This window comes from Chrysemys picta, chromosome 1 (genome assembly GCF_011386835.1).
Source record: "Chrysemys picta bellii isolate R12L10 chromosome 1, ASM1138683v2, whole genome shotgun sequence".
NCBI lineage: Eukaryota > Metazoa > Chordata > Testudines > Emydidae > Chrysemys > Chrysemys picta.
In genome coordinates, this window is record NC_088791.1 from 299,735,630 (window position 1) to 299,760,275 (window position 24,646).

At 42.5% G+C, this 24,646-nt stretch overlaps 1 protein-coding gene across 3 annotated transcripts in view; it reads right to left on the minus strand.

The window, feature by feature from the left end:
- Positions 1-24,646, minus strand: part of ATP7B (ATPase copper transporting beta) — an 86,097-nt gene that overhangs the window by 30,709 nt on the left and 30,742 nt on the right. The window contains exons 1-3 of one of the 3 annotated variants that reach the window (XM_065581257.1): positions 21,073-21,568; positions 4,463-5,699; positions 234-503 (exon numbers count right to left, since the gene is read on the minus strand). In XM_065581257.1, the coding sequence (XP_065437329.1) occupies positions 234-503; positions 4,463-5,699; positions 21,073-21,315 (1,750 nt within the window). In that variant the 5' untranslated portion in view covers positions 21,316-21,568. Of the gene's footprint in view, positions 1-233; positions 504-4,462; positions 5,700-10,076; positions 10,196-21,072; positions 21,569-24,646 lie in introns of those variants that run through there. The other 2 variants (XM_065581258.1, XM_065581259.1) reach the window with 2 other exon arrangements.

Here is a 24,646-nt window from a genome sequence, read left to right on the forward strand (position 1 = left end):
GCCACTGCCCTGCTGGATGACCTTGGGCAAGTCACTTCCCGCCTACTGCCTCAGTTTCCCCATCTGTAAAGTGGGGATGATACTGACCTGTGTAAAGTGCTTTGAGATCTACTGATGTAAATTGCTATGTAAGAGCTAGGTATTAATTATTATTGACAGAATGCAGTATCCTTCACATCCAGAAGATCCCAAAGTACTTTACAGACCCTCTCTAGGAATGTTAGACATCTCACCGTCTTCTTTTTGCAGATTTCTTTCAATGTTTGACACACATGATGCGCAGGTCATGCCTGTGATCTGCATAAAGCACTTTTCTGTTGTCGCTACATTGGGTGGCTTTGGACTACTGAGGTAAGAATTCTTTGGCTGGACATCAGACATGTAGCCTTGATGAGACGATTCAGAAACATTTTCTGTTCTCTGGGAAGCTGACTCCCAAGCATTAGGCTGAATCGCAGCATCCCTGAAAAGAGGTTGATCCATATATTTCCAAGTGGTGGTATCTTGAATAAACACACCATAAATAGAATTAACATGGGTTAACAGACTATGATAAAATGTTTCAAAGCAGCAAACTGGAAACACATTTAACAACAGAAACATCCAAGGTTTTTCAAATGACAGGGTGACTAACTACCCTGTGATCTTGGCTTCCTTAGCCACAAGTAACTTGTTACTTTTGGGCAGATTACCAACACTGCATGACCACTTTGCTTTATTTAGTGGCAATCCACCTTCAATCAGCGAATGATCCCCTTCTATCTGTCTGTTTGTTGATATTAATATCTACCCTGAGGGTGACTTCATGGCAGTTAAAGCATTAGAGAATGAAGCCCAGTTACATGTTCATACTGTCCTCATCTCCTTTCCTTCAGGACTCCAGCTCAGCACCTGATCTCTAACCAGGATTAGAACACGAGAGCATTTCTCAGCAGGTAATCCAAATGCTGTTCCATAAATTGAGCAGCGAACTCTGGTGTACACTGGTGTACTTGATCCTGAGAGGTACTGAGCACTCACAAGTCACACTTTTGTCAAGGATATTGTCAATACTTAGCATCCATCAGGATCAGGCCCAGTGGGATCAATTCCTCCCCTTGTCGGGCACTGAGTAGGCCACCTCTGTAGAATACCCAGATGGAGAATCCCCAACCCCAGCCAGATCCATAGACCAGTTCTCTACACTAAGCCAGGGAGCTGCTGAAGGAGCTGCCCCATTTATCTGGGTCTGGGAGGACTCTGCACCCACATCAAGATCTACCCACAGACAATCTTAGATGCTTGAACTATTGATGTCACCTTCTAACTGGCTATTTTTTGCCACTGTCTTACACTCAGCTGTAAGTGGGAGAACATGGTGGAAGTGAGGTGGAAAGAGTGGGGGCCCCTATCCTGGGGTTGCAATGGGGAAAAATATTTCAGGCCCTCTGGGCTGATGGAAGCAAGAGGGTGGAGGCTTGCAGGCGGCCCAAGGGGTACTGGGGAGGAGGGCGGAGATATGTTGGGCTGTGGGGGGTGAGCTGCGATTGGGAAGAGGAACTGATGGAAGGAGTGTAGACAGAGTGCTGAATGACTTTATTGCTTATTTCCCTGCTTTTTACAGGTTGTGTTGATGTGGATTTTCAGCCTAGCAACCTTAAATCAAAGGTAACAAAAAAGTCTAGGTGGAAATGAATAATAAATCTGCTATAAGCTTAAACTCTCTCCTACCCCCACCCAGCCAGTTTGTTAAAATATCGTAAAAATCCAGATGTTCATGTTACCTTTAAAAGTCTGGGTTATTTTGTGGTTTTTAGCTTTTTTTATTTTGCTAAATGAGTCACAAATTAATAATGCAAAAAATATATTTATAGCTAAAATCATTTAAAGTACAAACAAAATGGCCTTAAAGTATACTATCTACTGCCCCTCAAATACTAAAACACAGTTTTCCCTAATACCCCATTCCTGGTTTTATTTTATTTATTAAATCAAAGTTTAATCAGTTGTTCAGTCTAATTCCATACATTAAATTCTGAAAGAGCAGGATGACCTTAACAACAAGGGCAGAGTTTGTGGAAAAAGTAGTAAAAAGTGTTATCAATTCTTTTTACATAAAATAGTTTAAACTAGCCTGCATTTTGTCTCATAGTTGGGTATATTAACCAATTTTATACCATTAGATTTCTTTTAATTTAGGCTCTGTGTATATTGTATAGAATAATGCTGAAAAACCAGTATAACTCATGTGTAAGAGCCTTATCTACACAGCAAAAATAAACTGAATATATTCTTAAGGTAGTTTATCTATAAAATAGTATACAATTTGCTTTGAATGTATGCATAATTGTTTTCAGAAAGAGAAAAGGAGGGTGGATGTTGGTGCTGTGTCTCTGGGAAAAGAATGTTCATATCTCTGGTACAGATTATAATTAACTCTTTTACATAAAATAGTTTAAACAAATTCTGTATTTTGTCTAAATGAGGTGTATTAACCAATTTTACATTGTTAGATTTCTTTTAAGGTAGGTTGGGTGTGTTTTGTATAAAATAATGCTGAAAAAACAAGTGTGAATCGTGTGAAAGTGGGTGACATAAAATAATATAAAACTAGTTTGAATTATACTTACAGTGATTAGAAGATAGCCTACAAGTTGGCGTCAATGTATGTCTAATGGTTTTGAACAGTAGGACAGGGGTGTGGGAGGTGAATGGTGCTATGTCTCTGTGTGTTCTATGTTTTGCTATTTTTTTGTTAAATTTATCTCTCCTTCAAAAACTTTACAAAATTTAAGAGACTTCTAATACACGTTAAGCCATTATGTAGAAAGAGGAAATTTTATTTCTGGTTCAGAATTCAACAGATATAAGCCTAACTGCTAAATTTACATAGTTCTTATAAATCTACAGGTATACTCCTTTTGTTTGGTATTTTAACTCTAATTTATATTTTAATATGCTGTAATAAATAAAGTGCTGTGTTCACAGTGACTTGGGAAAATATGGAGTAATTAAATATCTATGAATAAATCCATAAAGTGGATTCAGAATGTTAAAATGCATCATAATTTCAGTGTGATTCCCCAAGAGGCCCCTTGGTTAAAGAATACCTTCTGATGGGTTCAGCCAAGCAGGTGTGGTTTTGTCTCAAGCTCCCAGAACAGGGGTTTCTGCTATTTGGGCAGCACCAATCTGCGGCATGAAATGCTTCTCTCTTCTCTCTGTTTCCTTTCTTGGTGGTTTAAAATTCTTGGTCATCTCTGAAAGGTGACTATGCCTTTTAGTATGTAACGAGCTCTATAGCTATAGTTTCTCTCTCTCTATCACTAATACTTTGGTATATCTGTTCATTTGCTAAACAAAGCTGAATAAACAATGTACTAAAAATAAGACCTAGGAATGGGACAAAGCAAAAAGGGGTGTGGAAACCTGTCAAAATTATATGCTGAGTAAAGCAATAGCTTTTCACTACTATTATTCTTGTTTTTGAAATTCACCAAGTAAATGAGATTATGCACTATAGCAACATCTTAACCATTAAACTCATGTGCTCAACACAGTGCACTTGTTTTATACATTTATATATTATACTTCTCCCATTGAACATAGGTGCTGGAACTAGGGGTGGGGGGGGGGAAGCTGCACCCCCTGGATTGAAGTGGATTCCATTATATACAGGGTTTACAATTTGATTTAATGGCTCTCAGCACCCCCACTATAATAATTGTTCCAGCGCCCTTGACAATAGGAGTTTTGACATTGAGTCACTGGAAGCAGGATTAGGCCCTTGGCATAACCATTCTACAGGTGAGGTACAGAAGATCTACTAAGGATACATCTGCACTGCAGCTGAGAGTGTGATCTGCAGCTTATATAGACATATATGCGCTGACTTTACTCTAGCTGGCTGGCGCAGCCTATGTCTTCACTTCTATTTTTAGCAAGCTAGCTAGAGTACAGCTAGCGCAAGTACATCTACACCAGCTACTAATCATACCTCCAGCTGCAGTGTGGACGTGCCTTGAGATACCAGGCAGTAGTTCCAGTTAGGGAAATAGTTGCTTTTATTATTAAAGTGTTTGTTCTCTGTGTATATTATTTATGCTCACACCAGCTTGGTGGGTGGAGGGGAGAAGAGTAGAGACCTGCTTCAGTGGAGTGAAGCTCATGTGTTTTCTCAGGTTCTCTGCTATTTAAAAGCCACTATATTACTGGTTAGACTTTTAACTGCATACCGTAGCTTAAAACAACTCTTTTGCCCAATAACACACTCACTTGAATGTGGAAATAAATAATTTTTCAGGTTGAAATTCTATGGCCTGTATTATACAGGGCAGGCCAGATAATAATGGTCACTTCTAGCCTTAAAAACAAAACAAACAAAAAACCAAATACACACACACACACACACAACCCATCTATCAATTTTAAAAGTAATTTTTTTTTTACTTTCTCCTAGCTTAATTATAGAAAACATAAGTACCTGTGAGAATGGAAGCATCAAATCCCATGTCTTCTATAGCACCTCTTAGCTCTTCTGAATTAGTTACAGCTGAATTGTAGTGTATGGTTCCAGTCCTTTCAGCTAACGAAACTGATATATGTTGTACCCCTTTCCTTTGGGACATTGTGCCTTCTATGGACTGTACACAGGATCCACAGGTCATTCCATCAATACTAAGTACAGATGTGCTTGTCAGCTGATCCCCAGAGGACGTGCTACAAAACTGAGGTGATGAAAACGCTGCCTTTGATAAAAGCTCTCCGTTATTTGCTTCCACTCCATTAGGGAGGGATACTTTAAAGTTACCAGGTGGAAGGGCCTCAATGGTTTGTTGCAAAGATACTGGGGTAATTACGTTTGGGTTAAATTGCACAACAGCATTTTTATGTTCCAATGACACTTTAATACTGTGTACGCCTGGAAGATCTGATATATTTCCTTCGATGTTTTTGACACAAGACTTGCAGTGCATCCCTTCTACTCCCAGTGTCATAGTTGTTGTACTATTCATTTTGCCCACCACTGGCTCCACATTGCTATTGTTCAGGCTGGCTGGAGTTTTCTTTGTGCTTGTAGTCTGCAAGCGTTCTAGATCAATCATACCAAGCTTTAATGGGGCTAGCTTGCTCTTAATCGTGCTTTCATACCCCAGGTTATCTATGTGGTTTTTGAGGTCTTCAGGTTGAATGATGTAAGGCTGGTAAGCAATGACTGCTTCTTGGTTACTGAGGGAGACTTTGATTCTCAGCACGCCATGTAGTTTTCCAATCTTTCCTTCGATGATGTTGACACAAGATTGGCATGTCATACCTTCTACCCGCAGCTTCATTAGTGCTTCTCCCAAGGACGTCGATCTTACAGATGATGCTGTAGTTCTTCCTTCTCCAATGTTGGCATCAAAGCCCATTTCTCCAATTTCCTGGCAAATCTCTTGGAGACCTATTTCTGACTGTATATATTTTATTACAGCATTGCTCTGCTCAAGGGAGATCTTGATGCTCACAATGCCCTTCACCTTAGAAATTCTGCCCTCTATCGACTGCACACAAGACTGGCAAGTCATACCCAAAATACTGACTGTGACGGTGCTCGTTTGAGGAAGCAGAGAGGGCACATTTTCAGCGTTCCCCTCGTAGCCGATGTTGTCAAAGGCAAAATTCTGCTTCATGACTGGTTCCCATACACAACTAGCAGGGGAGCTAGACTTAGACAAAGCCTGAAGTGCAAGAAAAATAAACAAAATAAATTAGATGTAACTTCTGAGTTCTAAACCAGCAACATTCTACACAGAAGTGCTGCTAAGTTAACTGATGCCAGGAAAATGTATAGCAATGTTAATTAAAACATCAAATGCTATCAATAATTTAAGGAGGGGCTGAGCATCTAGCACAGATTTTTCAAATATTCAGCAGATGCAAAAGTGAAGTTAACTATGAGCCCTTAGCATGTTTATTTAAAATAAAAGCTCTCCAGGGCCACTGAACATGTGCTTTCACTAAACTACAGCTCTGTTCCTTGCAGTATTATTTCACACACACAATGATTTACAAGAAAGGGATGTTTTGAAGAATCACTTGACCTCTGAACCTATGAGAGTCTCAATCAGCCATACCCCTAGTGCTCACCAAGACTGAAGAAACACAAGAAACAGTTTGAAAAATTCCTTCTAGAGTCTGGAACAAGAGTAGAGGAGAAAAGCCCAACCACATGATATCTGAAGAACAGTACAGGCTCAAATGTCCTTCTAATTAGTAGGATAAAACACAAAACAAAAACCAACCCTCATTGTTTCACAGAAGGGATATAAATTCATGCTTCATATAAATCGTAATCTGATAGGGGTAAGGAAGAAATTTCCACCTAGTGCAGATTATTCCAAGTTATCCACTTGGTTTTTTGCACCTCCCTCTGAAGCATCTGGTACTGACCATTATGAGAGATAGGATATTAGATTAGGCAGCCCACTGGTTTGATCCAGGATTAATTTTCAGGATGTTGTAACTAAAATTAAAAATGTGTACAATTCAGTGCCATAGTCTGACCGGGTGGCCTTTAGTGCTATAGTTCTGTAGCTTGGTGCTTTCAATTCAAATTCAAACCTGATAAAAGAAAATACTTTTTCACACAATGCATAATTAGAGTGTGGAACTCACTGCCACAGGAAATTTTTGAAGCTAAGAACTTGCATGGTTCAACAAGGGATTAGACATTTATAGGGATATCAAGAACATCCAGAATGATCATAATTAGTAACAATTTTTTTGTAGAAGAGATATTAAATCTCATGCTTCAGGGTTTAAGATAATCTCTAATGGAAATCAGGATGATGAGACCTAATGTGAGGGGACAGACTATCTGCCTAATGCAGGGATCTTACACCTTCCTCTGAAGCATTTGGCACTGGCCACTGTCAGAGACAGGCTACTGGACTAGATGGATGTTGGGTCTGCACCAGTATGGCAATTCCTGTGTTTCTATTACACAGGAGAAATCATAGAGTCATAGACTTTAAGGTCAGAAGGGACCATTATGATCGTCTAGTCTGACCTCCTGCACAACGCAGGCCACAGAATCTCACCCACCCACTCCTGTAATAAACCCCTAACCTATGTCTGAGCTACTGAAGTCCTCAAATCATGGTTTAAAGACTTCAAGGTGCAGAGAATCCTCCAGCAAGTGACCTGTGCCCCACGCTGCAGAGGAAGGCGAAAAACCCTCAGGGCCTCTGCCAATCTGCCCTGGAGGAAAATTCCTTCCTGACCCCAAAAATGGCGATCAGCTAAACCCTGAGCATGTGGGCAAGACTCACCAGCCAGACACCCAGGAAAGAATTTTCTGTAGTAACTCAGATCCCACCCCATCTAACATCCCATCACAGGCCATTGGGTATATTTACTGCTATTAGTCAAAGATCAATTAATTGCCAAAATTAGGCTATTCCATCATACCATCCCCTCCATAAACTTATCAAGCTTAGTTTTGAAGCCAGATATGTCTTTTTCCCCCACTGCTCCCCTTGGAAGGCTGTTCCAGAACTTCACTCCTCTGATGGTTAGAAACTTTCATCTAATTTCAAGTCTAAACTTCCTGATGGCCAGTTTATATCCATTTGTTTTTGTGTCCACATTGGTACTAAGCTTAAATAATTCCTCTCCCTCCCTGGTATTTATCCCTCTGATATATTTATAGAGAGCAATCATATCTCCCCTCAGCCTTCTTTTGGCTAGGCTAAACAAGCCAAGCTCTTTGAGTCTCCTTTCATAAGACAGGTTTTCCATTCCTCGGATCATCCTAGTAGCCCTTCTCTGTACCTGTTCCAGTTTGAATTCATCCTTCTTAAACATGGGAGACCAGAACTGCACACGGTATTCCAGACGAGGTCTCACCAGTGCCTTGTATAACAGTACTAACACCTCCTTATCTCTACTGGAAATACCTCGCCTGATGCATCCCAAGACCTCATTAGCTTTTTTCGTGGCCATATCACATTGGCTGCTCATAGTCAACCTGTGATCAACCAATACTCCGAGGTCCTTCTCCTCCTCTGTTACTTCCAACTGATGAGTCCCGAGCTTATAACTAAAATTCTTGTTATTAATCCCTAAATGGATGACCTTGCACTTTTCACTATTAAATTTCATCCTATTACTATTACTCCAGTTTACAAGGTCATCCAGATCTTCTTGTATGATATCCCGGTCCTTCAACTTTGTGTCATCCACAAACTTTATTAGCACACTCCCACTTTTTGTGCCAAAGTCAGTAATAAAAAGATTAAATAAGATTGGTCCTTAATATCCTTCCTTAATATCACAATATTCACATTAGAATTAAGCCAGTTATTTACATAAGTGAGTGCCTTGTTCAGCTGAAGCAGAACTTCAAATCCATTCATGTAATTTTGCCTCATGGGCAGATAACTTGGGAATCCAGATGCCTGGGTCAGGCCCAAAATGGTAAAAGTTTAACACACAGAATTCATTTTCCCAACCCCCATCCTCATTCCCTTTCTCCGCAACAAAAATCCTGTTTTAGTTCAGACTTCCATTCTATCCTTTCCAGGGGCAACTGGAAGTGATTGGAGGTTCACAGGCATGTATGTGGCTGCCAATCCCATTTCAAAAAAGTAATTCAGAATAGAAGCTATATTTAAATGACTGTTAGCTAAAAATATAGGCATGTGACATGACAGAAGGAAAAAAATCCCTTCTGAAAGTTAAATAAGTCTCTCTTATGTACAGTACTGTCCTTAAGATACAGGATCAAACATGCCCATATTTTCATTTTGACGAGTCTTGTTGAAAGGTTACAAAAATATGTAACATTTGCTTAAGGGTTCAAGGATTTTATTCTCTTTACAAAGATGTGATAGAATAAAAAATAAAGTGAGGCAGATGGGCATTAAGGAGGATTCCCACTCACCCATCTAACAAGAAAGTCTTAGTGACAGAGGTATAAAGCCCACTTTGTATATTTAAATATTCTTATGAGAAAATCATGTTCCAGTTACTTACATACTACAGAGTGTGTATGTTCTACATCCTTTGAGCAAAAGGTGTGCAACAGACAAAGGGCTGGGAGACACAATCTTCCAGAGCTTTGCTCCAGTTTATAGGAGTCATATGAAAAAGCAGGCTGGGTGTGAACAATTTGCAGGAAACAGGTAAGAACTGTGAGTAGGTTACCACCCCTCAGGGCCATCTCTAGGTTTTTTGCCGTCCCAAGCAAAAAAAAATTTTGGCTGCCCCCACCCCAGCCCTGGGCTCCCCCCTGCACCTCCTGCCGCCCCAGCCCTGGGCTCTTCCCCCCACACACCTGCACCCCCTGCCGCCCCAGCACTGGGCTCTCCCCCTTCCCCCACACCCCATGCCATCCCAGCCCTGGGCTCTGCCCCCTCCACCTGCACCCTCCTTCCACCCCAGCCCCGGGTCACTGGTAACTTGCTCCCAGGGCAGGTCATTTAGCAGGAATTTTAGATGTGCACAGAACACAGACAGGACTGGTTCCCATATGGTTACAGAACTGCAGTAAAGTGGAACAATTTTCAGCTTGTGTGATTGGAGGATATCTGGATGCATATTATAAGACTGTCCTCCATAAATGAGGAAAAACTGAGGTGCCTTTATTATTCTTTTGTTCCACTCTTTGTTTCTATGGGGAATTTGCCAATGAAATATCACTGTCTTCCTTTTAAACAAATAAAACTAAAAAAAAAAAAAAAAGGCAATGGCTGTTGAAAATAGCAATTCCAGTCCTAATAACCACTGGGAAGCATTTCTTGCTCAATTTTATCCTACTTTTTCTACAGCAAGTTACAGTGGATCAGTATATTTGATTTGGGAGAAATGAAGTTCCAGCTGCCCAAATTGAGCTTGAGCACTCCTGAATTTTGAGGTGTTCAAATCTGGAAGGCAGATGCTAGATTCCCTTTCTGAATATTAGCTAAATCTGGAAAGGAAAAGTCAATTTCTGCTTCCATGGCTCAGAAGTGGAAATCCTCCTATGTGCCTGGTACTGTATCTAAAGCTGCCCAGGTCCAGTAGAGCCTCCCCTCCCTTACTTTTCATTTTAAATTCTAGTGGGATCCACATACCTCCCTTGCTAGGCTTCAGATAGAGAGGGGCACTGTCCATTTAGTCCACCCAATTCTTTCTTTGGGGGCTGCAAGGTGAGGTCACACCAGTATCCCTAATCCAGGCTGGGGATGTCTTCTGAAGGGGATATCTGGGCCAAAGCCTTCTACTCCTTGGGCACACTTGTTCCCCGTTCACAGTGCCACCCCACTCAAGCAGCGAGCTCTTCATTCACAGCAAGCTGCAGCATGAGGTTTCAGCTACCATACTCCCTCCCCCTCCCTTTCCTGTTGATAGCGGCCAAGGGAATGCTGGGAAATGTTGTTCTTTCCCTGCTCCTGGGCTGGCTCTATAGGCAGGGAGCTAACCAAGGAACTACAGCTCCCAGGCTGGATCCCTGCCGGCTGCCCCTGCAAATGGGCTGCCCCAAGCACCTGCTTGCTTTGCTGGTGCCTAGAACCGTCCCTGCCACCCGTCCTGGTCTTCCTGGGATTATCCCCCCCCCCCCTCTTTTTTTGTTTTGTTTTGTTTTTGTTTGTTTGTTTTAGGGTAGCTGTCCCAGGAAATCTGTAAGTCTTCCTGGGACATTAAAATTCCTGGGTTTTGCCAGTCACATTCCTGCAACCTCCCCAGCCCTAGTGGCTGTAGGGGGAGAGAGGAGCTGAGGGGCAGCAGCATCTGTGCAGAGGGAGCTCTGGCTCCAGAGTGTCTGGGAGTTGCGGGGATGGGGTGGCCCAGAAGCAGCAAGTGGGACAGGGGGAGTTCAAGGCTGGCAGTGCCCAGTCATTGCTGCACCCGTACCAGCTATAAGGGTCACTGATGGGCGGGAAAAAGGTTGATCCGGCTGGTGCCACATTCTTATTGGTGAGGTCAGTGTTTTTCACAGCCTAGAATTAGTTAGGGCCCTAGTCATCAGTAACAGAAAGCTGCTAAGCTTGTCCATTACTTGAATTCTTAACTTAAATATGAAGCTATCCCAATATCTGTAAGAGTTAGTACTGATCCAAAAAAATTTTTTTATAAAAAAGTCTTTTTTTCTAATTAAAAATATTCTATGCAATATTTTTTTTAAAACTTCAGATTTTTACACATTGTTTATCTTTTTTCTCCTTCCCCTTTTTCATTTTGCCACTGAAGAAAACAAGAAAAAAAAGGGAAAAGGAGCAAAGGAAAGATGTCAATACGTGAAAAAAAAAAAAAACCCACCATACACTCACAACCCACACATTTTTTATGAATTCATAAATTATAAGGGCAGAAGGAATCACTGTGATCTACTCTGACTTCCTGTATAACACAGGCCATAAAACTGCCCTGAACTAATTCCTGTTTAAAGCAGAACATAATCTTTTAGAAAATACCTAGGGATGGAGAATGTACCACTGCTTTTGGCAAATTGTTCTCGTGCTCCTTCACTGTTAAAACTTTTGCCTTATTTCCAGTCTGAATTTATCTTGCTTCAACTTTTGGCCATTGGATCTAGTTATATCTTCGTCTGCTGGATTGAAGATCCCATTATCAAATATTTGTTCTTCATGTAGGTACTTACAGATCATGGGCGGCGGGTGAACCCCAGGAGGCTATCCCCTAGCCTGGACCACCCCTCTGCCAAAGGCCCCACCCCTCCTGCCGGAGCCCAGAGACCCCCCCTCCTCCCGGCATGGTAGCCAGCCCACCACCCCTCCCACATACTCCCAGGATGTCCAAGTGCCCCCAGCCCCGGAGAGCTGGGCGGGTGAGGGTGGCGAGAGGGAGGCGCCCCCACCCCCAGCCCTGGGTGAGCATCATGGCCCTCCCCAGCCCTGAAGCGCTGGAAGGGCGCACAGCGCCCCCCCCCCCCCCATGCAGGTGGCATGGCCTCCCTCCCCCAGCCCCAGAGTGCAGGACGACCCCCATTAGCTTCCCAGCCCCAGCCTAGGGCCCGGGGGAAGAGCCCCACATAGTACAGCCCGGGGAGTAGTAAGGGGCCTGGTCTGGGGGTGAAGCATGGGCGGGGCCACGCAAGGCTGTTTGGGGAGGCACAGCCTCCCCCTGCCTTCGATACCAGCCACCCATGTTACAGATTGTAATCAAGACACCCTTAAGCTTCTCTTTGTTAAACTAAATAGATTGAGATCCTTGTGTCTATCACTATAAGGCATGTTTTTAATCCTTTAATCATTCTCTTCATGGCTCTTCTATGAACCCTCTGCAGTTTATCAACATATTTCTTGAATGGTTGACACCTGAACTAGCCCACTATTCCAGCAGCAGTGGCACCAGTGCAAAATACAGAGGTAACATAACCTCTCTATTCCTACTTGAGATTCCCTTGTTTCTATTTCCAAGGATTGCAATAGCTCTTTTGTCCACGTTGCACTGCGAACTCGTGTTCAGTTTATTTCAAGCTTTTAAAAAATATTTTTACACAAAGGGGACAAAAACCTATTATTTTCTCGAAAAACCTTAAAAGTGTATTTTTATTTTGTTATAATAATTATGTTTTTCTTTTTAAAAATAAACCTGTTTAAAATGAAATCTGAATTTAAATACAAAATATCTTAAGGTTTAAACTAGGGTTGTCAACTGATTAAAAAAATTAATCGTGCGATTAATCGTACTATTAAACAATAATAGAATACCATTTATTTAAATATTTTTGGATGTTTTCTACATTTTCAAATATATTGATTTCAATTACAACCCAGAATACAAAGTGTACAGTGCTCACTTCATATTTATTTTTGATTACAAGTATTTGCACTATAAAAAAAACCAAAAGAAATAGTATTTTTCAATTCACCTAATACAAGTACTGTAGAGCAGTGGTTCTCAAACTAGGGACGCCGCTTGTTCAGGGAAAGCCCCTCGTGGGCCGGGCCGGTTTGTTTACTTGCCGCGTCTGCAGGTTTGGCCGATCATGGCTACCACTGGCGGCAGTTTGCCGCTCTAGGCTAATGGGGGCTGCAGGAAGCGGCACGTGCCGAGGGACGTGCTGGCTGCCCTTCCTGCAGCCCCCATTGGCCTGCAGCAGCGAACCGCGGCCAGTGGGAGCCGCAATCGGCCGAACCTGCAGACACAGCAGGTAAACAAACCAGCCCAGCCCCCAGGGGCTTTCCCTGAACAAGCAGCAGCCCTAGTTTGAGAACCACTGCTGTAGAGCAATTTCTTTATCATGAAAGTTGAACTTACAAATGTAAAATTATGTACCAAAAAATCTGCATTCAAAAATAAAACGATGTAAAATTGTAAAGCCTACAAGTCCACTCAGTCCTACTACTTGTTCAGCCAGTCGCTCAGACAAACAAGTTTGTTTAAATTTGCAGAAGATAACACCGCCCGCTTCTTGTTTGCAATGTCACCTGAAAGTGAGAATAGGCATTCTCATGGCACTGTTGTAGCCAGCGTTGCAAGATATTTATGTGCCAGATGCCCTAAAGATTCATATGTCCCTTCATGCTTCAACCACCATTCCAGGGGACATGCGTCCATGTTGATGTCGGGTTCTGCTTGGTAACAATCCAAAGCAGTGTGTACCAACGCATGTTCATTTTCATTATGTGAGTCAGATGCCACCAGCAGAAAGTTGATTTTCTTTTTTGGTGGTTTGGGTTCTGTAGTTTCCGCATCAGAGTGTTGCTCTTTTAAGATTCTGAAAGCACGCTCCACATGTCGGCCCTCTCAGATTTTGGAAGGCACTTCAGCTTCTTAAACCTTGGGTCGAGTGCTGTAGCTATCTTTAGAAATCTCACATTGGTACCTTCTTTGTGTTTTGTGAAATCTGCAGTGAAAGTGTTCTTAAAATGAACAACATGTGCTAGGTCATCATCCGAGACTGCTATAACATGAAATATATTGCAGAATGCAGGTAAAAAAGAGCAGGGGACATTGAACTCCTTGGGGGAGAATTGTGTCACAAATTTAATTAATGCATTTTTTTTAACGAGCGTCATCAGCATGGAAGCATGTCCTCTGGAATGATGGCTGAAGAATGAAGGGGCATACGAATGTTTAGCATATCTGACATGTAAATGCCTTGCAACGCCAGTTACAAAAGTGCCATGCAAATGCCTGTTCTCACTTTCCGGTGACACTGTAAATAAGAAGTGGGCAGCATTACCTCCTGTAAATGTAAACAAACTTGTTTGTCTGAGTGGTTGACTGAACAAGAAGTAGGACTGAGTGGACTTGTAGGCTCTAAAGTTTAAAAAAATTTTTTTTACATAACTGCACTCAAAAACAAAACAAACAACCCTACATTTGTAAATTGCACTTTCACGACAAAGATTGCACTACAGTACTTGTATGAGGTGAATTGAAAAATACTATTTCTTTTATCATTTTTACAGTGCAAATATTTATAATCAAAAATATACAAAAATATGCACTTTTATTTCAATTACAACACAGAATACAATATATATGAAAATGTAGAAAAACATCCAAAATATTTAATAAATTTCAATTGGTATTCTGTTGTTTAAAAAGTGTGATTAAAACTGCGATTAATCATTTTTTTTATCATGATTAATTTTTTTGAGTTGATCACGTGAGTTAACTGTGATTAATCGACAGCCCTGTGGGGAGCTGAGAACCCTCCATCTGCTCTGGCTGGGGGACCCAGGGGTGGGGACATGGGCTGGAGGCTAATCTCGGGCCCCCTCACCCCAGACAAGTGGAGGATCCATGGCTCCCCACAGCTGCCTAGGCTCCCTGGGCCAGGCTCCAGCTTCCGGCCTGGCTGGGGGGCGAGGCCTCGGGGGGAAGAGGAGGGGCAGGGGGCTGGGCCCTGGGCAAAAAGTGGACTGGATGGGTCAGGCCCATCCGCTTTCAGAAAGTGGGAGGGCTATGGCCCCTTGGTCCCTCTGTTCCAGCATCCCTGAACCACACTGAATGAGCTGTGGTAGCTATGACATAATGCTGTCCACACCGGCACTTTTGTTGGTGAAACTTATGTCAGTCAGGGGTGTGTTTTTTCTAGTACAAAGGCTCTGTTTAGTTGTAAATCAACATGTTTAATGGTTATATCAACCAATGAGAATGCACCTGAAATACAAATGGAAAAGTTGATTAAAACTGATTATTTAAAAATGGAGCCTTTCCATTGTGTGATTTAAATCAGGATTAAAACTGCTGATCTAAACCATGATTAAAATTGCACATTTAAATTGCCTTGATTTAAATCTGTTCACCCCGGTTTTCACAAAACCCCACTTCCCTTTTTTTGACTAGCTCTAGCAAGAGTTTTTCTAAACGTACCAGATGCAGTTCAAGGTTGTGTTACAAAAAATGCTGCCTCATTGTTTATAAACAAGGGATAAAATGCTAATCCTAGTGAGTCAATGGGAGTTTGGCCACTGACTTCACTATGCTCAAGATGTCACTCAAGGTGGGGGCTGGGTTTCCCTGTTCTGGCTCCCATACTGGTTAAAAGCCGGTTGGTGGTTTGTGGATATGAATCCTTTCTGGTATTTCTATTTAATTTAAAGTATTTTTAGTTTTCGTTCAGTAGTTTTATGAAAAATCTGGTTTGCTTGTTTCTACGTGTCAAAGGAAAGCAGTAGGCTGCTAATATAAAAAGGTAAAAATTTAATAAGACAGAAATATGTTTGTTTGTTTGTATCCCACGGCCTTAAAATGTGGTTTCTGAATATTATTTAACAATTACACACAAAATGAGGATATCTACCAGGCTGTGTGACATAATGGAAAAAAAAACTCAAAGGGACTATCTTTGAAAAGGTCACAGAAGCTTAAAAATGCCAAAGAAGTGCCTGGGAAACTTTAATGGCCTCTGACGGTGAACAGGTGCTGCTCTATAGTTTGTACCAGTACCGACTACAAAAGGAAAATAAACTATTCCCTTGTTTATACATCCCAGGATCGCATTAGCCTTTTGGCTACAGCATCGCTCTGGGAGCTCATGTTCAGCTAATTAGTCACCACAACCCCCAAATCTTTTTCAGAGTCACTGCTTCCCAGGATAGATTCCCCCATCCTGTCAGTACAGCGTACTTCTTTCTTCCTAGATGTATATATTTACATTTAGTTATATTAAAATGTGTATTGTTTGCTTGCACCCAGCTTGCCAAGCAATCCAGATTGCTCTATATGAGTGACTTGTCCTCTTCATTATTTACCGCTCTTCCAATTTGTGAGGCACAGTCCAGTGCCTTAACCATAAGGCCATCCCTTCCCCTGCTTCTGTTTTCCCTGCCAGCTCAGGACTCCAGCACCCTGTCTTGCTGAGCCAGCCACTCCTGTCTGGCTCTAACACAGATCCAGGGTCTGAATCACTTGTCCCAAAGCTGCAAGTTTACCTGAAGACAACTCACAGTAGTGTGCTTGTCTTTAGCACTCAGATGCCCAACTCCCAATGGGGTCTAAACCCAGATAAATCCGTTTTACCCTGCATAAAGCTTATGCAGGGCAAACTCATAAATTGTTGGCCCTCTATAACACTGATAGAGAGATATGCACAGTTGTTTGCTCCCCCAGGTATTAATACATACTCTGAGTAAATTACTAAATTAAAAAGTGATTTTATTAAATACAGACAGTAGGATTTAAGTGGTTCAAAGTAGTAACAGACAGAACAAAGTAAGTCACCAAACAAAATAAAATAAAATGCGCAAATCTATGCCTAATCAAACTGAATACAGATAATTTCCTCACCAGTTCCAGAGTGCTCCCTTTTACAGGCTGATCTCCTTTTAGCCTGGGTCCAGCAATCACTCACACCCCCTGTAGTTACTTTCCTTTGTTTCAGTCTCCTTCAAGTATCCTGGGGGGGTGGAGAGGCTCCTTCTTTAGCCAGCTGAAGACAAAATGGAAGGGTCTCCCACGGGTTTAAATAGACTCTTGTGGGTGGGGACCCCCCTCCTATGCAAAGTCCAGCTCCAAGATGGAGTTTTGGAGTCACCTGGGCAAGTCACATGCCCCTGCATGACTCAGTCTTTACAGGCTGACGCCATTGTCCACCTGGTATCTTGCATGTCTCCAGGAAGACTTCTTATGTAGATTGGAGCATTCCAAGATGCATTGTTCTCCAAGTGTTTCCTGATCAGGTACTTAACCTGGCAAATTCCTTCCTAAAGAAGCTGACCAAATGCCTCACAAAGCTTACTTAGAAACCAAGCAAGCATACAGCCCATATTCTTAACCTCAAGTAGAAAATGATATATATATGTACAAATAGGATGAATAGATATAGTAGACCATAATCTTTACGGAGATATGTTACCTGGCACAGACAGCACAAAACATATCCCAGTTATGTCATACATACATTTATAAGCACCCCCTCCCCATAAAGCCTTATGGGGTACACTGTCACAATAACAACTACTAACAATAGGTTGGGGTGTAAGGAAGAGCGTGCCAGCCTAAGTAGTCAGTACAGCGAATAAAAGCCACCCCTGAGTGGGCAAAACAGTGGGGTTTGGATGGAAAGATACAGGTGATGGTTTGGCTGCACATTTTGTGCTTTAAAACAAACGACAACAAAACATCTTTATAACCTAACTGGGAAGCATGGTGACCTATCAGCAGCAAAACCAGGAGACAGAGGCCACTGGGATGTCAGATGCACTGACAAGACAAGTGGTGTCTTCTATTCCCCTTGCCAGCTCTGTTCCTGTGAGCTGGCAGGAGGCAGAGATTCACAACAAAGCAGAAAATGCACCAGTATCAACCCCCTTAGCAGATCTCACTGCAACATGGATAGGGCCCTACCAAACTCACAGTCCATTTTGGTCAATTTCACGGTTATAGGATTTTTTAAATGGTAAATTTCATGATTTCAGCTATTTAAATCTGAAATTTCAGAATTTATAATTGTAAGGGTCCTGACCCAAAAAGGAGTTGTTGTGCGGGGGGGAGTGTCGTAAGGTTATTGTGGGGGCGGAGTTCATAGAATCATAGAATATCAGGGTTGGAAGGGACCTCAGGAGGTCATCTAGTCCAATCCCCTGCTCAAAGCAGGACTAATCCCCAACTAAATCAGCCCAGCCAGGGCTTTGTCAAGCCTGACCTTAAAAACCTCTAAGGATGGAGATTCCACCACCACCCTAGGTAACCCATTCCAGTGCTTCACCACCCTCCTAGTGAAAAAGTTTTTCCTAATATCCAACCTAAACCTGCAACTTGAGACCATTACTCCTTGTTCTGTCATCTGGTACCACTGAGAACAGTCTAGATTCATAGATTCATAGATTCTAGGACTGGAAGGGACCTCGAGAGGTCATCGAGTCCAGTCCCCTGCCCGCATTCTAGATCCATCCTCTTTGGAACCCCCTTTCAGGTAGTTGAAAGCAGCTATCAAATCCCCCCTCATTCTTCTCTTCTGCAAACTAAACAATCTCAGTTCCCTCAGCCTCTCCTCATAAGTCATGTGTTCCAGCCCTCTAATCATTTTTGTTGCCCTCCGCTGGACTCTTTCCAATTTTTCCACATCCTTCTTGTAGTGTGAGGCCCAAAACTGGACACAGTACTCCAGATGTGGCCTCACCAATGTCGAATAGAGGGGAATGATCACGTCCCTCGATCTGCTGGCAATGCCCCTACTTATACAGCCCCAAATGCCGTTAGCCTTCTTGGCAACAAGGGCACACTGTTGACTCATATCCAGATTCTCCTCCACTGTAACCCCTAGGTCCTTTTCTGCAGAACTGCTGCCTAGCCATTTGGTCCCTAGTCTGTAGCAGTGCATGGGATTCTTCCGTCCTAAGTGCAGGACTCTGCACTTGTCCTCGTTGAACCTCATCAGATTGCTTTTGGCCCAATCCTCTAATTTGTCTAGGTCCCTCTGTGTCCTATCCCTACCCTCCAGCGTATCTACCACTCCTCCCAGTTTAGTGTTGCAGTACTGCTACTCTTACTTCTGCGCTGCTGCTGGCGGCGGCGCTGCCTTCAGAGCTGAGCAGCTGGAGGGTGGTGGATGCTTGCCAGGAGCCCAGCTCTGAAGGCAGAGCTGCTGCCAGCAGCAGCGCATAAGTAAGGGTAGCATGGTATGGTATGCCACCCAGCTCTGAAGTCAGCACAGAAGTAAGAGTGGCAATACCATGACCCCCTAAAATAACCTTGTGACCCCCCCTGCAACTACCTTTTGGGTCAGGACCCCCAATTTGAGAAACGCTGATCTCCCCCCATGAAATCTGTATAGTAAAGGCTAAAAGCACACAGGACCAGATGTCACAGGGGGAGATCAAATTTCTCGGCATTTTTCATGGCTGTGAATTTGGTAGGGCCCTAAACAGGGACATCCATCTTGTCTGAGTTTATTTGCCACCCAGCCTAGCCGCTGGGATTTTCAGATTGTTACATAATTTGCAAAGGCAAATTACACTCTCCCCCCACCTCCCACCCCCAAGAATAGGAGGTGCTACCAGCTCAATCTGTAATAAAACAGCAGCCACTTTACAATTAAAAATGCCATTTTAATGAGTAAAACATTGTTTTGGTTTGTCAGCCATGAGTGTCCATCTAGACATTTCCTTCCTCCCTTCACTCTCAACCTCGTGTAGTAACACAAACAAAGAAGACCATTAAAAAGTAATAATAGCTGCTATTATTACTCACTGTTATTAGTAGCTAATAATAGCCATACATAGCTGTTACAGTCATTGTCCCTTTTAAAAGCACAACCAGGAGCTCAGTATTATTCCAGGGAATTCATCCTTCAGGAGAAGATTAATTTTAAAAGGCAATGCCTCTATATGATCCTTTATCGCCTCAAAGCACTTTACTAACTAAACCCTGTTACATCTCTGTGAAGGAGGTATTGTCACCCCCATTTTACCAATAGGAAAGAAGGCAAAGAAAAGTTTAAGTAATTGTAGCAAGTCTTACCAGATTGATATACCATATACCGCACATTTAATGCTTCTAAAGGCTAAGTTTAAGTTTAATTAAAAATGGATTACTTTAAGCAGCTTTGTTTAAAACTTTTACATTGGCGCGGAGGGGTAAAGCCTCTGTGGTACATGTACTGTATTTCTGATTTGGAATGAAAAAAGCCTGATTGCATGCAGTTTTCATGTTTCTGATATAATTAGTAGTACAGTACCCAACATAGTAACTACCTGAACCAAGTATGTAAAAAGACCAGTTGGCAGAAGTAACCTAATCTTATGTCATGTTTGTTTCTCATATTATAGATGTTTTCCATAAAACAACTAGAGAAGTAAATGCCTTCAGGTTTACTTGGTCTGTCCCCGATTGTCATTTCATTCTACTTTGACGGTAATTGTTTAAGTCACTCTAAAACTAAACTATAAACATACACAAGTTTAAAAGATAAATCATTAAAAATATCCTGTCAGTTAAAACACCCAACTATGAGTCAAGTTACACTGTTATAGTTTATGTGCACTTTAGTACTATGCTGTATCATCTGTATTTTTAGTAAGAATCACAAACGCATTTTACAAGTTCACGTTTTTCAAAATGAAATAGCACTTCCTCCTAAGACGACTTACTGTTCAAAACTATGATATAGTTACAGACAAGCCTGAGTGAGAAGGCAGTTGTGGCAATTGTGCTACCATAAACTTTTGCCGGTTTCACTGGTATAGTTATAGGTAAGTAACTTATCTATAATTACGAACATTTTCACTGTTCAGGCAATTTCTCTCATTCCACAGGATAACCAAACCACAAACCGATGCCTAACTTCTGAAATAAACGCAGCTTAAAAAGAAGGAAGGCTAACACATTATATGTATATGTTGTAATTACTAGGGATTCCCACTTCATATTATTCTAGGTAGAGCTGGCAATCATGCCTACTAGTTAAAGCTGCCTAATATTTTTAAAACTTTGCATTTATAGATGATCTTTCAGAGAATTTCAAAATACTTTGCACTTGTAAAGCAATTTTTTAATGCGAGAAAATCCAAGGATTTTACAGACATTAGTTCTACATCAGCACTCCTGGGATCATAATGAACTTTGAATATAAAGGGGTAACATATCAATTTACAATCTATATCCAGTACACTTTGTTTTAGGCTCCAGTACATTTAATTGCAAACTTACATGCATGCTGTTGACTTCTGATGCTCCCACATGGTAACTCTGTGAAACTTTCTCTTCTTTCTGAGAGCAGTCGCCTGCTTTTCCAGGAGAGCCTGACTTGGAGGGTTCACTGACAATCAGTAGTGCAGGCACAGCATTAGATGATTGCCGCTTATGAAAAGTCACCAGGGTTACATTTTTGTTGTTTAAAGTAGCCAGGGTGGACTGGTCCCTTTTCAAATCACCGTCTGATTCCCTCTCCATTATCTTTCCAGGCTTCAAATATTGTAATGCCACATGGGAATTTTTAAGAGATGTTATTCCATAAACTAGCAGAAAAACTTCTCCCAGCAATATCCAGAACAAAAGTTCTGTTCCTCTACATCAATGTTCTCCTCTTTATGTGTTCATGGTGAACTCCTAATTCTAATCTGCCCCCTTTATATATAAGTACCATGCTGCACTCAACTGTATACTCTTGCACCCGATTTAAACACTCCCCACCAATTGGCATCCCTTTGCACTCACCAAACTGCATGCAGCACTACTAATCTTTGCACACGGCACTTCTGCTTGCTCAGCCAAGGCTGCCTTTCACAAGCTCCTCAAACATGACCTGTGTGCAACAACCCAGTGCATAATTAACTCAAACAGCCAAGCAGTAGCTCCTCTGTGGCTGTGTGCATAATCACATCTCCTGGACACACAGCCTGTTGGCAGTACCACATAATCCACTTCCCTTTATTATGAAATGAACGGCAATTTCTTAATGAAATACTGTCCCCTCTATATTTCAGACCATGCCTCAGATTACATTGACAGATACAACAAGGAGTCTGGTGGCACCTTAAAGACTAACAGATTTATTTGGGCATAAGCTTTCGTGAGTAAATCCGATGCATCCGAAGAAGTGAGGTTTTTACTCACGAAAGCTTATGCCCAAATAAATCTGTTAGTCTTTAAGGTGCCACCAGACTCCTTGTTGTTTTTGTAGATACAGACTAACACGGCTACCCCCTGATAATTGACAGATAGTTATTTCCCAGCCTGTCAGACTTGCATTTATATGAAAAGTTATTCAACTACTGCAAACATACAGTCATAGGCGCTGGAACTAGGGGTGCTGTCGCACCTCCAGGCTTGAAGTGGTTTTCATCTTATACGGGGTTTACAGTTTGGTTCAATGGCTCTCAGTACTCCCACTGTACAAATTGTTCCAGCGCCCCTGCATAAAGCATTGCTGTCAGCTGCACTAACTAAAAATCTCTTCTTGTCTATTAAAAAGACAAGGTTGGTGAGGTAATCTCTTTTATTGACCTAAATTATTTTGGTGAGAGAGACAAGCTTTTGAGCTTACACAGAGCTCTTCTTCGGGTCTGGGAAATGCACTCAGCATGTCACAGCTAAATACAAGGTGAAACAAGTAATTTAGAAATATGTGTTAATTCTATGCAAAGGACCATTCAAGGTAAAGCAGCCAGTTAACACCCCTCCAGTCACAGGGGGAAAGGCAGAAACAAAATCTGGGTGTGTGTGTGTGTTATTTAATGGGTTATAGTGTGTTGTAATAAGCCATAAATGCAGTCTCTCTAGTCAGCCCATGATTTTTAGTGTCTTGCAAAGTTATGAATTTAAGCTCCCAGGCATAGGCGCCAGGGCTGGAGCACCCACGGAAAAAAATTAGTGGGTGCTTAGCACCCATTGGCAGCCAGTTTCCCCCTCCTACCCCGTGCCTCTCGTCCACTGGCAGCCCTGCCGATCAACTCCTCCCCCTCTATCCCAGCACCTCCGGCTCACCATGATCAGCTGTTCTGTGGCGTGCAAGAGGTGCTGGGGGGGAGGGGGAGGAGCGGGGATGGGGCGTGCTTGGGGGAGGGGGCGGAACTGGGTGGGAAGAGGCGAGGTGGGGTTGGAGTGGGGGCTTGGAAGAAGGGGTGAGGTGGGGTGGTGCCTGGATGGAGCGGGGGGAGGGAAGAGGCAGGGCGGGGTGGGGGCTTGGCGGAAGAGGGCGGGTGGGGATGGTGCCTGGGGCGGATTGGGATATTACAGTGCAAATATTTGTAATACAAATAATAATATAAAGTGAGCACTGTACACTTTGTATTCTGTGTTGTAATAGAAATCAATATATTTGAAAATGTAGAAAAAAAATCCAAAAATATTTAATAAATTTCAATTGGTATTCTATTGTTTAGCAGTGCGATTAATTGCAATTAATTTTTTTAATCACGATTAATGTTTTGAGTTAATCGCATGAGTTAACTGCGGTTAATTGACAGCCCTAATTATTTGTAATACTTATTATAAATAAAGATAACCTAATATAATACATAATATTTACAATTAATATTTTAATACATTATGTATTGTATTCGGTTACTTTTATATGTAATATTTTTGTACTTTTTATTATTACTTATATGTAATATACATTTCTACTTTTATATGTACCATATCTTTTAAATATAAAAGTCAAAGTGACATGTTTTACCTTGTGTGATGGGGCGTCTGCCCCACCCCCATGTTATAGGGGGCTGCAGCAGGCCAGTGGGCCTGCACAGATGAGCAGCCAATCAGAGAAGGGCTTAGTGGGAGCCAATCGGGGCCCAGATTGGAGACAGCCAATCAGGGCCCGGCTCAGCCCTATAAAAAAGCTGCTCAGGAAGGGAGCAGGGAGTCTGTCCCAGGCCTTTGAGAGGGGAAGGTCTGCCTCCAGGGGGGAGACTAGCACTTGGGACAGTGCAGTGCTGGGCAGGCCCGGGGGAGCAGAAGGGAACTTCAGCCCAGTATCTCCTATGCTGTAGGCCCTGAGGGGAAGGGCCTAGCCGGTGCGAGGGGCCGAAGGGGAAGCGGCCCAGGGACGTGGACAGACAGAGGGGAGAGAAGGAGGACAGCGAGGCTGCCGCCAGAGGGTCTCTGGGCTGTGATCTAGAATAGAGGGCGGACCTGGGTCCCTCCTTCCCCCCTTGCAATACACCCAGCCATCGGCCTTAGGGAACGGCCATTATAGACTACACCAGATCCCTGACAAGAGGGATTAGACTTGGGGGTGTGTGGTTGGACATGGTGGTTGGGGCATAGAGAGACTGCTGATCAGCTCCCCCCCAGAAGGGGGTGTGGATGGACTAAGAGGCACTGCCAGAGGGCAGTGGTTTGGAAGAGGACGCCGCGAGTTGGGAGCAATGCGGGTCCCCATGCCAACCAAGGGCAAGACGACTGACGGGACACCACCAGGGGGGGCGCTCCACTGGACTGAGCTAATTCCCAGAGACAACCAGCAGGAGGCGCCAGGTGGTGAGTCCCAACCCCGTCACACCTTATCACAACAAAAAATAATTTAATGATCCTGAATTGAAATTTTTCAGAGATTTTGTTTTGCATCAAATTTCAGCTTTTTGTTCAGATTCAAATTTTTTCAAAAATTGAAAAGTTGGTATTTCCTGCAGGACAGAAATTCTGGTTTCTGACAAGTTCCAGTTAAGATAAATTCAGACTCTCAGACTATGGCCAGGTCTACACTACAGACTTGTATCAGTATAACTACATCGCTAAGGGGTGTGAAAAATCCATCCCTCTGAGCAACGTAGTTATAATA